Genomic DNA, 12948 nt, shown 5'->3' with positions numbered 1-12948 from the left:
ATAGTAGAGGGCTGCACTCTTTTAATCTTACTAGCGGCTCGTGATCGACCTGTATTTTAAGTTGGGGTAGTGCTACAAAAACTTGGGCCAGATGAAGTCCCTGAATTATTGGGATACTGGTGTTCCATGTCCGGGGGGATTAGTGTGGTGTCTTCCACCTCTCTCCTCCATTTCTCTCCTCTCCTCTTCCTCCTCATTCTCCTCTAGGTCGTCGTCCGAGCTAAGTTTGGAGGAAATACAAATAATATTAATATCTATTACATGTATTAACAACCAATGTTTTTTTTGGTTATTTATGGATACTTACAGACATAGCTCAAAAATTGGTCTCATAAATGATAGCTGCTGGGTGAAAAGATTTTTTTCAATGGAGATGAACCACTTCTCCCTTTTTGGGTGAGCTCTCGACGACGTTGGTCCCTCGTGCTTCGCCACGGACCTTGATGTCATACACTGTTGAAAAAAACATATATATAAATATATATATAGCTATATTTATCCGAGGGGCATTTATGCAAAACATGTTCTACAAGGCCTACATGAGATGACATGTCATTTTCACAGGGGCACCGTCTCTATCAGGGCCACATGGCGTAAATGACAGAAATAATTGTTAATGCTAAAACTTGCTCAACAGGGACACAAGACACTAATATTTAAAGGGGGCATTAATGGTGAAACCGTCTCTATCAGGGCCACATAGCGGTAATGAATAAAATATTTTATAATGCTAAAGATGCAAAAACTGAGGCTCATGACAGGAAGGGCAGCTATATACAATATTTAAAGCTAGAGGGCAGCTATATACAATATTTAAAGATAGAGTCTCTACTATGGTTGCACTTACCAAACTTGGTTTTTTCAGCAGGCCTCGCACTAGACCACTGATTCAGGAAAATAATTTTAGCTATGGCCTCCTATGCTGTATCTTTCCTCTGGCGGTCATGGTACGCATCCGCCCTGGTGTCCCGTAACTCTGGCCTCTCCTGCACCAAAGTTATCAATTCCTCGACATCTATTGGCCTAGGCATGGTTGTTTGCTGCACACAGGACAGTATAATCTTCCTCCACTAGCTGTCCACGCTGGTCTGCAAATGTTGTTATCTTTCCAAATCTCCTTCGCAACTGTGAGTGAATAACGCACAGCACACGGATGTTGCAAGTGTGCTGTGCTTTGTTTTCACGCACCCATAGACTTCAACGGGTGACTGTGATGCGCAAACACGCACCAATGTAGGACATGCAGTGAGTTTCACGCAACGGACAGACGCTGCATGAAAAACAACGAATGTCTGAATAACCCCTTTGAATTGCATGGGTCCGTGTGCGGTGAGTGATTTCAACGCACAGCACACGGATGAGGAACATGCACATCTGAATGAGCCCTTGATACATTACCTGCAATGCAAGCAGTAAATATTTATACCTGATATCTTACAATAGTGTAGGATTTAATGAGGATTCATGAATGGCATCTTGAGCTCACCTGTTTCATTATAGCCCCAAACCTCTATACGGACTTGTTGAATGGGGAGAGTGATGGGATCCCAGGTCATTGTGAGAGTTCCATTATATCCAAGAGTTCCATAATATTGCCATTTTTTGGAATCAACCAACTTACTCTTTTCATCCTCAGAAGCCTTACTGTGATGAACTGAAATACCAAAAAAGGAACACTGTATTAATGTGGAATGGGAAATTATTGTTATTTTTAATACTAATAATTATCATTATATTACAACATTCATTATAATAATACTTTAAAAACATGCTATGATAAGTAATCTTCATAATTTATTCTTAGAGTGTGTGTAAGATCTTAAGATCAGGAAATTACTACTGAGGAGTTGACTGATGTGTACGCAATCTCGGTACAGCTCTACACAATATGTTAGTATTTACACCGCATACATAAAGTATTTACTAATTAAATCAATGAAATAATATTTTTTTTAAATTATGCAAAGGAAAACCACTGAAAAACAAGATGTTTTAAATCAATTAGCAAAAGTGCCCAACTTCTGTAAAAACATTAATCAAAATTTTGGAAAATGTTGACAAAATTTTGTGATAGATAATTTAAATACCAAAGCAAGTCTGGCCTTTTTAGGCTATCACCCTTAACGGTAGTTTGCATTAACTTTTTAGCATCTTACCTGATAGCCATGTACCAGAAGGAGAACTGGATGCTCCACTAAATAACAATGTAAATGGGATGTGGCCAGTCTGAAATACCAGTGGAGAAATGCAGTGAGCAATTCCAGATCTATTAACATAACCCTGAGTATCAATTTCATTGTTGAATCTGTTGGTGGAAAAAAAATCTCTATTATCTGACAATATCAGTTTATTTTGACCATAACTCAAAATGATTGCCTAACTTCAGGGATAGAATTACATTGCTGGAGACTTTTTTAAAAATTTCCTAATGTCTTAATTTACAGATCAGAATAATATTCATTACAATTGACCCTACTGCAGTTTATCTCATTCTTTCAGTTAATGCATATTCATTCTGTTCAGAGAATTCTCCTCAATTTCACAGGAATATTTTGCCAAGTTTATCATGAATCCAGCCTACCTTGCCTTCAGTGTCAAGATGTCCAGTATTATGCACAGATAAATCATTATCATTGTGTCATGAAATAACACAATATACTCTTTGCTTGCTATTGGTCAATGGAAACATTTTTGTTTACAGCCAGAGACTGAAAACCTGTCCTAGTCACACGTCTAAGTATGTTACAGTGTATCAGTGTGCTACCTGCCGAGAGTCTAGGATATGAGAGAGACTTGTGCTGCTGGTGTGTTTATCTCACAGAGGATAGTTTAGACTGGACACAATTATACCTCTGCTTTAGGCTAGGGCTACATGGCGACTACGGCCGCAACATAGGATGCGTGTTCAAATATGGCTTTGTCGCGCTGTGTACATCACAGTAATGTCAGTGAATGTGGCCACGTTGTGATCCGCAAGTTGCCGTGACCGTCACACTTTCTTGCTACTGTCACATTCACTTACAATATTCCGACGTACACAACGCACCACAGTGATCTGCGGCCTGAGTTGGCATGTAGCCATAGCCTTAAAGAGGCTCTGTCAACAGATTTTGCAACCCCTATCTGCTATTGCAGCAGATAGGCGCTGCAATGTAGATTACAGTAACGTTTTTATTTTTAAAAAACGAGCATTTTTGGCCAAGTTATGACCATTTTTGTAGTTATGCAAATGAGGCTTGCAAAAGTCCAAGTGGGTGTGTTTAAAAGTAAAAGTCCAACTGGGCGTGTATTATGTGCGTACATCGGGGCGTTTTTACTACTTTTACTAGCTGGGCGTTCTGACGAGAAGTATCATCCACTTCTCTTCAGAACGCCCAGCTTCTGCCAGGTCACGCTGTGACGTCACTCACAGGTCCTGCATTGTGTCAGACGAGCGAGGACACTTCGGCACCAGAGGCTACAGTTGATTCTGCAGCAGCATCAGCGTTTGCAGGTAAGTAGCTACATCGACTTACCTGCTAACGCCGATGCTGCTGCAGAATCATCTGTAGCCTCTGGTGCCGATGTTTCCTCGCTCGTCCGACACGATGCAGGACCTGTGAGTGACGACACAGCGTGATCTCTCGAGAACACGGCTGTGTCTGCACTGTCAGAAGCTGGGCGTTGTGTAGAGAAGTGGATGATACTTCTCATCAAGAGCGCACAGCTAGTAAAAGTAGTAAAAACGCCCCGATGTACGCACATAATACACGCCCACTTGGACTTTTACTTTTAAACACGCCCACTTGGACTTTTGCAAGCCTCATTTGCATAACTACAAAAATGGTCATAACTTGGCCAAAAATGCTCGTTTTTTAAAAATAAAAACGTTACTGTAATCTACATTGCAGCGCCGATCTGCTGCAATAGCAGATAGGGGTTGCAAAATCTGGTGACAGAGCCTCTTTAAGCAGTGTCAGGTCTGGACAGGTTGTATTCCCATGTATGTAAGATTTTTTTTTTTCCATTTTTCTATTCAATGACAAGTAGGCAGACATATAGTGAGGAATTCAAATACAAAATATATTGTAAGGTTGTTTATTGATTAAGCCCTATTTAAAGGGCTCTTCAAGGATTAGAAAAAAATTTACGTGAATCAGGTTTAACTTTTTTCTGGACATCCCCTTTAAATACTAAAAGGCCTCCTTCTCTCACACACTTTTTTTCTTTTCATTTTAAAAGCATGTATATAAAAGTGTTTTTAATGCCGTCTTTTACATGCGTTTTTGGTGACGTTTTTTTATTTTATGACAATTTGTACAGACGTTTCTCTTAGCATTTTTTAAATCCTGTAGAGAAGCCTATGGAGAAAAAAAGTCATACCAAGAGCATGCTGAGTTCTGAGAAAAATGGCAGTGATTGCAAAAACGCTACAAAAACAAGCCAAATTGGATGTAGAATTTACAAGATTTTACTAAATACTTCAATCTACAGTAACAACTGGCCGTAGTGCTTTTGAACAGCAAAAGAGTGTAGAAAAAAGAAACCGAAAGGGTGAGTAAACGCTGTTCCTGAAACTGGCCAAAGACTGTATTTACTAGACTAGTTTGGCATGCCATACTTCGAGTAGTAGTACTCCACCACCAAAGCTAATATTGGGGAAGTGTGGGCTTCTCATAAAATAAAGGTAGGAGAGTCAGTTTGTTATTGATAAAACATGCTGACAACTTGACAGTTATTCTTGATAGATAGAGGCTAATTCAAAAGTGGCAACGAATAAAACAGCATGTACATTAAAAAGTTTAAAGTGTAACTAAACTTTCAAAAAAACTTTGGATAATTCATACTAACATGTCAGAAGTTTTGATCGGTGGAGGTCCGAGGACTGAGACCCACACAGATCGCTAAAACGAAGCTGCAGAAGAGATCAGGTGAGCGCTGTGGCTCTTAGTTTCTGATCAGCTTTCGCTCAGAAAGCCGAGCAAGTGGTGTACGGGCCCAATAGAAAGTCTATGAGCCCGTACGTCACTCACTCGGCTTTCTGAGAAAAGCTGATCTGAAATGAAGTGGCACAGCGCTCACCTGATCGCTTCTGCCGCTTAGTTTTAGCGATCGTGTGGGTCTCAGTTCTCAGACCCCCAACGAACAAAACTTCTGACATGTCACTATGACATGTCAAACGTTTTTTATAAGTTTAGTTACCCTTTAATTGTATTTTCCTCACTCTATCCCTATCCTTGAGATATGGCCTACATTTTGAGCTCAATCATCTTCACAACTTCAATCTTTATTTTTCCACTTACCTGCATGTCACAATTGTAGCATTATCAAATATTACATCTAGAACAGTAAATTCTTTCCCTCCCATTAGAGTCCCTGAGTGGGGAGAAATCTGGAGACATAATTTTCGATAATCTGTACAGCAATTTTCTAAATTCCAGCAACTTGCATGGCAGGAGCAGTTCACGAGCTTTGTACCACATTGTGATTGGCAAGATTCTAATGCACCTATGAATAAACACATGCATCACATTAAGATTTGCTGGACTATGCAGTTACTCATGATACATTTAAAATGAGTCTTCCAGTAACAATAGACTAGCCCAATCAATATACAATAACAATAGGGAATTATTCGTTACACAGATAAAAATAGCTTGAAGGTACCTATAAAGGTAGTGTCAGTAGTGTGCCACATGGCCAAAAAACACATGGTGAACCTGCAAGTGGTTTTACTGTAAATTTCTGTTGTTATCTGATGTGGTTTTTGGCCATAGTGCTTTTGAACAACAAAAAAGTGTAGAAAAAAGCAATCGAAAGGGTGAGTAAACGCTGTTCCTGAAACTGGCCAAAGACTGTATTTACTAGACTAGTTTGGCATGCCATAATTCGAGTAGTAGTACTCCACCACCAAAGCTAATATTGGGGAAGTGTGGGCTTCTCATAAAATAAAGGTAAGAGAGTCAGTTTGTTATTGATAAAATATGCTGACAACATGACAGTTATTCTTGATAGATAGAGGTGGTTTTTGGCCACGTGGTTTGTATGGGTAAAGCAAATGGTTAAATGTCCTTTACCATTGTAAGCCGCATGGCCAAAAAGTTCTGTAAAACTCAGTTTGTATTAAGCCATAATACACTTGTGTACATGGGCCCTGAATTTGTTGATTTTCTGATTTTCTGATTTTCCAAAAAAGAAAACCATGAATGACTGCCATTACAGTTCACAACAGGAGGTAAATGTATCAACTTTTCTATTGAAAAGTCTCAAAAATAGCCCAAAATTTGCAATTTGCATGCAAAAAGGGGCACAGCTTAGCAAAAGTGGGTGCAATTACCGCTTCCCGACAAATATTTTTATAATTTATGCCAGCTCAAAGCTGACCTATATTTCACTCTGTGAAGAGCAGCAAGGTAGAGTCTCATGCCGGGCCCCGAAACCCGATCGGACTACCCCCCAACTACCTCCTTTCAGACAATTACTGGTAAATAAATCACTTAAAAAAATTATACTCACCGCACTGCTCCTCTTCTTTCCTCCATGTCCCCTTAGAATCCTTTAGCAGGTGGGAGCTTATACAAGATTTGGACGCCGGGCAGCGGCAGGACATTGTATGTGATGCAGCACTGATGGTGTTGAGTGCTGCTCGGAGTCTAGACCTTGTATGCCACATGCTGAGGGAGGCTGAGGGCATCAGGAGGAGAGAAGAGAAGAGAAGAAGAGAAGAGGAGAGAAGAGAAGCAGGGAATTTTTTATTTCTTGTCTGGTGGGTTGGGAATGGATGGTGCACGGTCACGGTCATTGCGTCACATAGCCAGCGAGAAGATGCAATATCATACTTCTATCCGCTGTAGGAGCTGTAATGGCAGCCATTGTCCAGTGATGAAACAAATAGAAGTGCCCGGGCAGGGCCGGCCCTAGGATAGATGGCACCCTGTGCGAAATTATCTTTTGGCGCCCCACCCAATCATTAAAAAAAAATGCCCCATAAAAAAATTATAATGCCCCTTTAGTGCCCTCATACAGTATAATAATATTTAATAATATAATATATTACAACCCCTTCAAGGACACAGTATTTTGTCCTCTAATTGTGCCCACAGTATTATGCCACCTGTAGTACCCCTACACAGTATAATGTCCGCTTAGTGGCCCCCACACAGTATAGTGCCCCCCCTGTAGATTTTGCCATATAGCCTGCCTGTAGACAGTGCCATAATCCCCCACCTCCTTTTTGTAGATCGTGCCATACAGCCCCCCCCACCTCCCCCTTGTAGACAGTGCCATACAGCCCCCCTCCTCCCCCTTGTAGACAGTGCCCCCAAACAAAAAAAAATTGTACTCACCTAGGCCCCGTTCCCATGACGAACTGAGCTGCTCCATGACGGGACCCTGTAGCCTAGTACAGAGTTTCCCAACCTTTTCGGACTCAAGGCAGCACTGGAAAAATAAAATTTCCTCAGGGCCCCCCTACCAAAAATTGTTTTGAGAAAGATAGAAAACGGCTAAGAACAAGCGTTACACTGGTAGGGTATGTTCACACACATTTTTTGTAAGGCAAAAAAATCTGCCTCAAAATTCCTTCAGCAACTGACAGCGTTGTTTGACCTTTTTTTGGTGTTTTTTCTTAAGCTGTTGAAGCGAATGCAAAAGACGCAGGAAAATAAGCTCCAAACGGGAGCCACAGGTATTTTCTGCCTCCTATTAATTTCAATTGGAGGTCAGAGGCGGAAACCACTTGAAGACCATCAGACCCCCACTCACAGTAAAATGACCATCAGCCCACCACTCACAGTAAAATGACCATCAGCCCACCACTCACAGAAAAATGACCATCAGCCCACCACTCACAGATTCCCCCTGTAGGTAGCGCCACACAGCCCCTTGTAGGTAGCACCACACAGCCCCTTGTAGATAGCGCCACACAGCCCCCTTGTGGGTAGCACCACACAGCCCCTTGTGGGTAGCACCACACAGCCCCCTTGTGGGTAGCACCAGACATCCCCCTTGTAGGTAGTGCCAGACATCCCCCTTGTAGGTAGCGCCACACAGCCCCCTTGTAGGTAGCGCCACACAGCCCCCTTGTAGATAGCGCCACACAGCCCCCTGTAGAATGTGCCACACAGCCCCCTGTAGGGGGTGCCACACAGCCTCCTGTAGGGAGTGCCACACAGCCCTCTGTATGGAGTGCCACACAGCCCCCCGTAGGGAGTGCCACACAGCCCCCTGTTAGGAAGTGTCGCACAGCCCCCTGGTAGGGAGTTCCACACAGCCCCCTGGTAGGGAGTGCCGCAAAGAACCCTGGTAGGGAGTGCCGCAAAGACCCCTGGTAGGGAGTGCCACACAGCCCACAGCCCCCTGGTAGGGAGTGCTACACAGCCCCCTGGTTGGTAATGCCCCAAAGCCCCCTGGTTGGTAGTGCCCCACAGCCCCTTGGTTGGTAGTGCCACACAGCCTACTGGTTGGTAGTGCCCCAAAGCCCCCTGGTTGGTAGTGCCACACAGCCCACAGCCTCATGGTTGGTAGTGCCACACAGCCCACAGCCCCCTGGTTGGTAGAGCCACACAGCCCCCTGGTAGGTAGTGCCACACTGCCCACAGCCCCCTTGTAGGTAGTGCAAGGACTACGAAATGACCCTGATAGCTGGCGGGCAATAAACATTCAAAAAAGGACAACTGTGCAGGAGCACACAAAATACCCAGCTTTCCCAGCTATCAAATAAATGTGTGGAAATAAACTAAGATATAACTTTTATTTAGTCTTTCTAAAGGATTAATCCTTTTAGATAGATTAAATAAAAGTTATATTTTAGTTTATTTTCACACATTTATTTCATAGCCGGGAAAGCTGGGTATTTTGTGTGCTCCTGCACAGTTGTCCTCTTTTGTAGGCAGTGCCACACAGCCCACAGCCCCCCTGTAGATAGCAACCCCCCCCCTTCCAGTATAGATAGCGCCATAGACGCTATGACCGTCGATTCCACTCCAAGAGAAGCTCCTGTCGTCTGTGTCCATGACGTCATTGGCTTCTCGTGGAGTGGAATCCCAGGTCATAGCGTCTGCAACGCTGTGACCGGGGATTCCGCTTCAGGAGTTTCCCCTGATGTCACTGTCCATATATTGACAAAAACATCAGCGGCCACACGGGGATTCCGCTCCTTCAGGGAGCTACAGTGGCGCTAGTAGATAGGCGAGCAGGGAGATACCTTCCTGCTCTGCTATAGTGCTGTCGCTACCGCTATAGCAGCCGCAGCAGCTGCTAGCGGCGCCACCGCCCTCATGCCCGGTGTCACCGCTAGCAGCCGCTATGGCTGCTACAGCGGTAGTGACGGCCACTAAGTGAAAAAGCGCCCAGGTGGAAAGGCGACTGCAGTTAGTGTGTGTATCCCCGCTGGTAGTTGCAATGGAGCGGGGATACACACACCCGCTGGCTCCCCTCTTGCAGTGTGGCTGCTGGCGCCCTGTATGACCGCATTGGTCGAACGTATCTAAGGCCGGACAACTGACAAGCTTTTATACAAATTATTATTATTTTTTTAAAATTGAAGGCAGACATGATCTTCAAGTTCTAAAAATACCACAAAATAAAACCCCTACAAAGTTAGTAACCTGCTTTGTCAATGCAATATAACAAGTATAGTATACATATATACTATACATATTCAATATATTGTATTTTCACAGCTATGAAGTGAGGGCTGACCTTAGGATAGATGGCACCCTGTGCAAAATTTTCATTCATTACCCCACTCCCATCCTAAAAAATAATACCCCAGAAAAAAGTATAATGGCCCCACACAGTAGAATGCCCTTTTTAGTGCCCCCACAAAATATAATGACCCTTTAGTGTACCCCAAACAGTATAATGCCCCTTTAGTGCCTCATATAGTATAATACCCCCATAGCTGCCCCATACAGTATAATGCCCCATAGCTGCCCCCGGAGTGTAATGCCCCTTTGGTGCCCCACACACAGTATAATGCCACTCTTACTGTCACCACACAGTAGAAAACCTTCCTATGCCCTCACACACAATATAGTTCCCCCACACTGTATATTGCCCTCTTTAGTGTCCACCACACAGTATAATTCCCCCTTTAATGGTATAATGCCCCTTACTGCCCTCCTCCACAGTATAATGTCCTCTTTAGTGCCCCCACAAAGTATAATGTCCCCCAAGTGTCCCGACAGAGTATAAATAATGCCTTGGAGGCCCGGTGAGCGATCGGTGGTTGGTTTTCACTTACCACTGGGCGCTCCTTCTTTGCTTCGTCCCCAGTGCGGGACTGAATCTGATACACATTGCATTGTAATATCATGTGACACGTGTCATTTTCAGTGCAGTGTTGGAACTGGAGTAGAGAAGAAGGGCCCGGGCTGGAAAGCAGCTGCAGAGTCGCTTCAGAAATGCAAGTGAAGGGGAGCCAGTGCAGCGCCTCCTTCCTCTTGCTGGAGTGATGCACCCTGTGCGATCACACGCCCCAAAGGCCGGACCTGCATGCAGTAATCTCACCATGTATACATAATATTCTGTTGTCCATGTATGATACATTCCTGTCCTTTCCAACACTGAATGTTTCCAAGATTGATTAGACGTTTATTAGTATAGCAAAGGGAGGAATACAACAAAGTTCCCTCAAGATTGTTATTACCAAGGAGAGCGCTTTCCAATGAATGTCTTAATGAGCATTCCAGGAAGGTTTATCTCTTACTTCCTCTCACCATGGAGCACAAGACAATGTACCAGAATCACCTTTCTGTGTTGTAAGTTGTTGGGACCATATAGCACTACTGGTGATGTTATTAGGGTGCAGTCACATGTGGCAGATTTGTTTTGCAAAGGTTTCTGTGGCTGAAAATCAGTTCCATATATCTGAATGTGGTTATTTCTGCAACAGGTGCATGGATTTCTACAGGTTCTATTCAGATGAATGGAACTGATTTCTAGTCGCAGAAATTTCTGCAACTAAATCTTCTATTCCGAGCGGTGTCCTGCTGTCCCGGGCAGTAGGGGTTATGTCCCGCTGTCAACTGTATCTGTGTCCTCAGAATGCAGATACAGTTGAATCCAATTCTGAAGCAGGGAACTATCAGCTCTCTGCTTCAGAATTAGTTTAGAGTGGAGGAGCAGATGGAGCTCGCCGAGGACTCTCCGGATACAGAGCTGCTTTAAGCGCTGTGCTCGGAGAAGCCCTTGATGTCACAGTCCCAGTGACGTCAGTAGCTACTCCTTGAGCAGAATCCCCGTTGCTGATGATCAGGCCGGGTATTCCGCTCCTAGAGGAAACCCCTGAACTCACTGTCCATATATGGACATTGACGTACGGGGCTCCTTCAGGAGCGGAATTCCCAGCCAGAGTCGGCAACGGGGATTCCCCTCAAGGGGTAGCCATGGACTTTACTGTCCATATATGGACGGTAACATCAGGGCTTCCCTCTAGGAGCAGAATCCCTGGCCTATCCTCGGGCTGGGGATTCCGCTCCGAGAGGGAGTCCCAGTGGAGCTATCTACAGGGTGGGGTGGCGCTATCTTCAAGGGGGGGGTGGCACTGTCTACTTGGACACTGGCACTATATAGGGGCACTATCTACAGGGGACACTGTGGCGCTATCTTCATGGGCACAATCTACATGGCACAGTGTCACTATCTACAATGGCACTGGCCCTATGGACAGCTAAGGGGGCATTATACTGTATGGGGACATCTGTGTGGGCGTAATACTGTATGGGTGGCATTATACTGCATGGGGTAGCTATGGGGCATTATGCTGCATTGGGGCTGCTAAGGTGCATTATGCTGTATGGGAGAATTTGTTTGGGCGTTATACTGCATGGGGGCATCTGTATGGACATTATACTGCATAGGAGAATCTGTGTGGGCATTATACTCTATGGGGGCATCTGTGTTGGCTTTATACTGTATGGGTGCATCTATGGGGCATTATACTGTATGGCTGCGGCTATGGTGGCATTATACTGTATGGTGGCAGCTACAGGGCAATATACTGTGTGGGGGCAGCTATCTCGTATTATACTGTGTGGGAGGCACTATGGGAGCATGATACTGTGTGGGCTGAACCGGGTGTGTATGAGCAAGGATTGGGTGGGATTAGAGTTGTGGCTTAAAAGAACAAAAATTTGCCGTGCCGTGCTGCACACTCCGTATCGGTTGTCCCTCTTTGTGATACTTGAAAGTTGGGGGGTATGGGTATAATGAACAGGGCCTTATGCAGAGATGTGATTTTTTCAGACTCTCTGCCTCAGTACACGTAGTTTATGAAAGTGCAATAGAAGCAGTCAGTAGGAATGCCTTTCTCATAATTGTCATAGGAGTTTTTAAAGAAAGGTACCAAAAAGCCTGACTCAAAGTGTATGCTTACCTTTTCACAGTTTGCATATACAATTAATCTACATAAAAAGTTGAGTAACTTTGTAAATTCATTGCATTACTAATTTTGTGAGGAACCTGAGTTATACCCTGTATTAAAGTCCAGAGCTACAATCTTTATTCTGCAGACTTCAGAGCTAAATTCTATTAGAATTCATTGCTTGTTCAGCATATGTATATTGCTTGCTCTTATGATTTGCAATTTGGTAAAGGCAGTCTTTATGCCAAGCACTGTAAAGTAAACTGTTGTGGCATAATCTAACTGTTGCACTGCATTATAGGAGCTCTGCTAAGCTTTAAGGATGCAGTCACACGTGGCGTATTTGCTTTGTATTTCCGCAGCGTAAAAATACGCTGCGGAAAACGTTACAATATCCAATGGGAAAAATTCAAGGCAAGTATGCCACATGTGATGATCTCTTATCTAAAGAAGTGAGAGGGCTGAGGTAAGACAGAACTACAATCATATAAGGCTTCGTTCACATTTGCGCCAGAGTCCCGTTCCATCTGCGTTTTCCGTCAGAACGGAACCCTGACTGACACAAACAGAAACCATAGGTTTCCGTTTCCATCACCTTTGAT

At 43.9% G+C, this 12948-nt stretch overlaps 1 protein-coding gene across 2 annotated transcripts in view; it reads right to left on the bottom strand.

Moving 5' to 3' along the window:
* SUSD2 (sushi domain containing 2) overlaps window positions 1-12948 on the bottom strand; it is a 279345-nt gene that overhangs the window by 170810 nt on the left and 95587 nt on the right. For both annotated transcript variants that reach the window (XM_075835489.1, XM_075835497.1), the window contains exons 2-4: window positions 5283-5487; window positions 2157-2305; window positions 1487-1654 (exon numbers count right to left, since the gene is read on the bottom strand). In XM_075835489.1, the coding sequence (XP_075691604.1) occupies window positions 1487-1654; window positions 2157-2305; window positions 5283-5487 (522 nt within the window). The remainder of the gene's footprint in view (window positions 1-1486; window positions 1655-2156; window positions 2306-5282; window positions 5488-12948) is intronic.

This window comes from Rhinoderma darwinii, chromosome 1 (genome assembly GCF_050947455.1).
Source record: "Rhinoderma darwinii isolate aRhiDar2 chromosome 1, aRhiDar2.hap1, whole genome shotgun sequence".
NCBI lineage: Eukaryota > Metazoa > Chordata > Amphibia > Anura > Rhinodermatidae > Rhinoderma > Rhinoderma darwinii.
The sequence above is the reverse complement of the archived record's forward strand: the minus strand, read 5'-3'. Positions and strand labels throughout refer to the sequence as shown.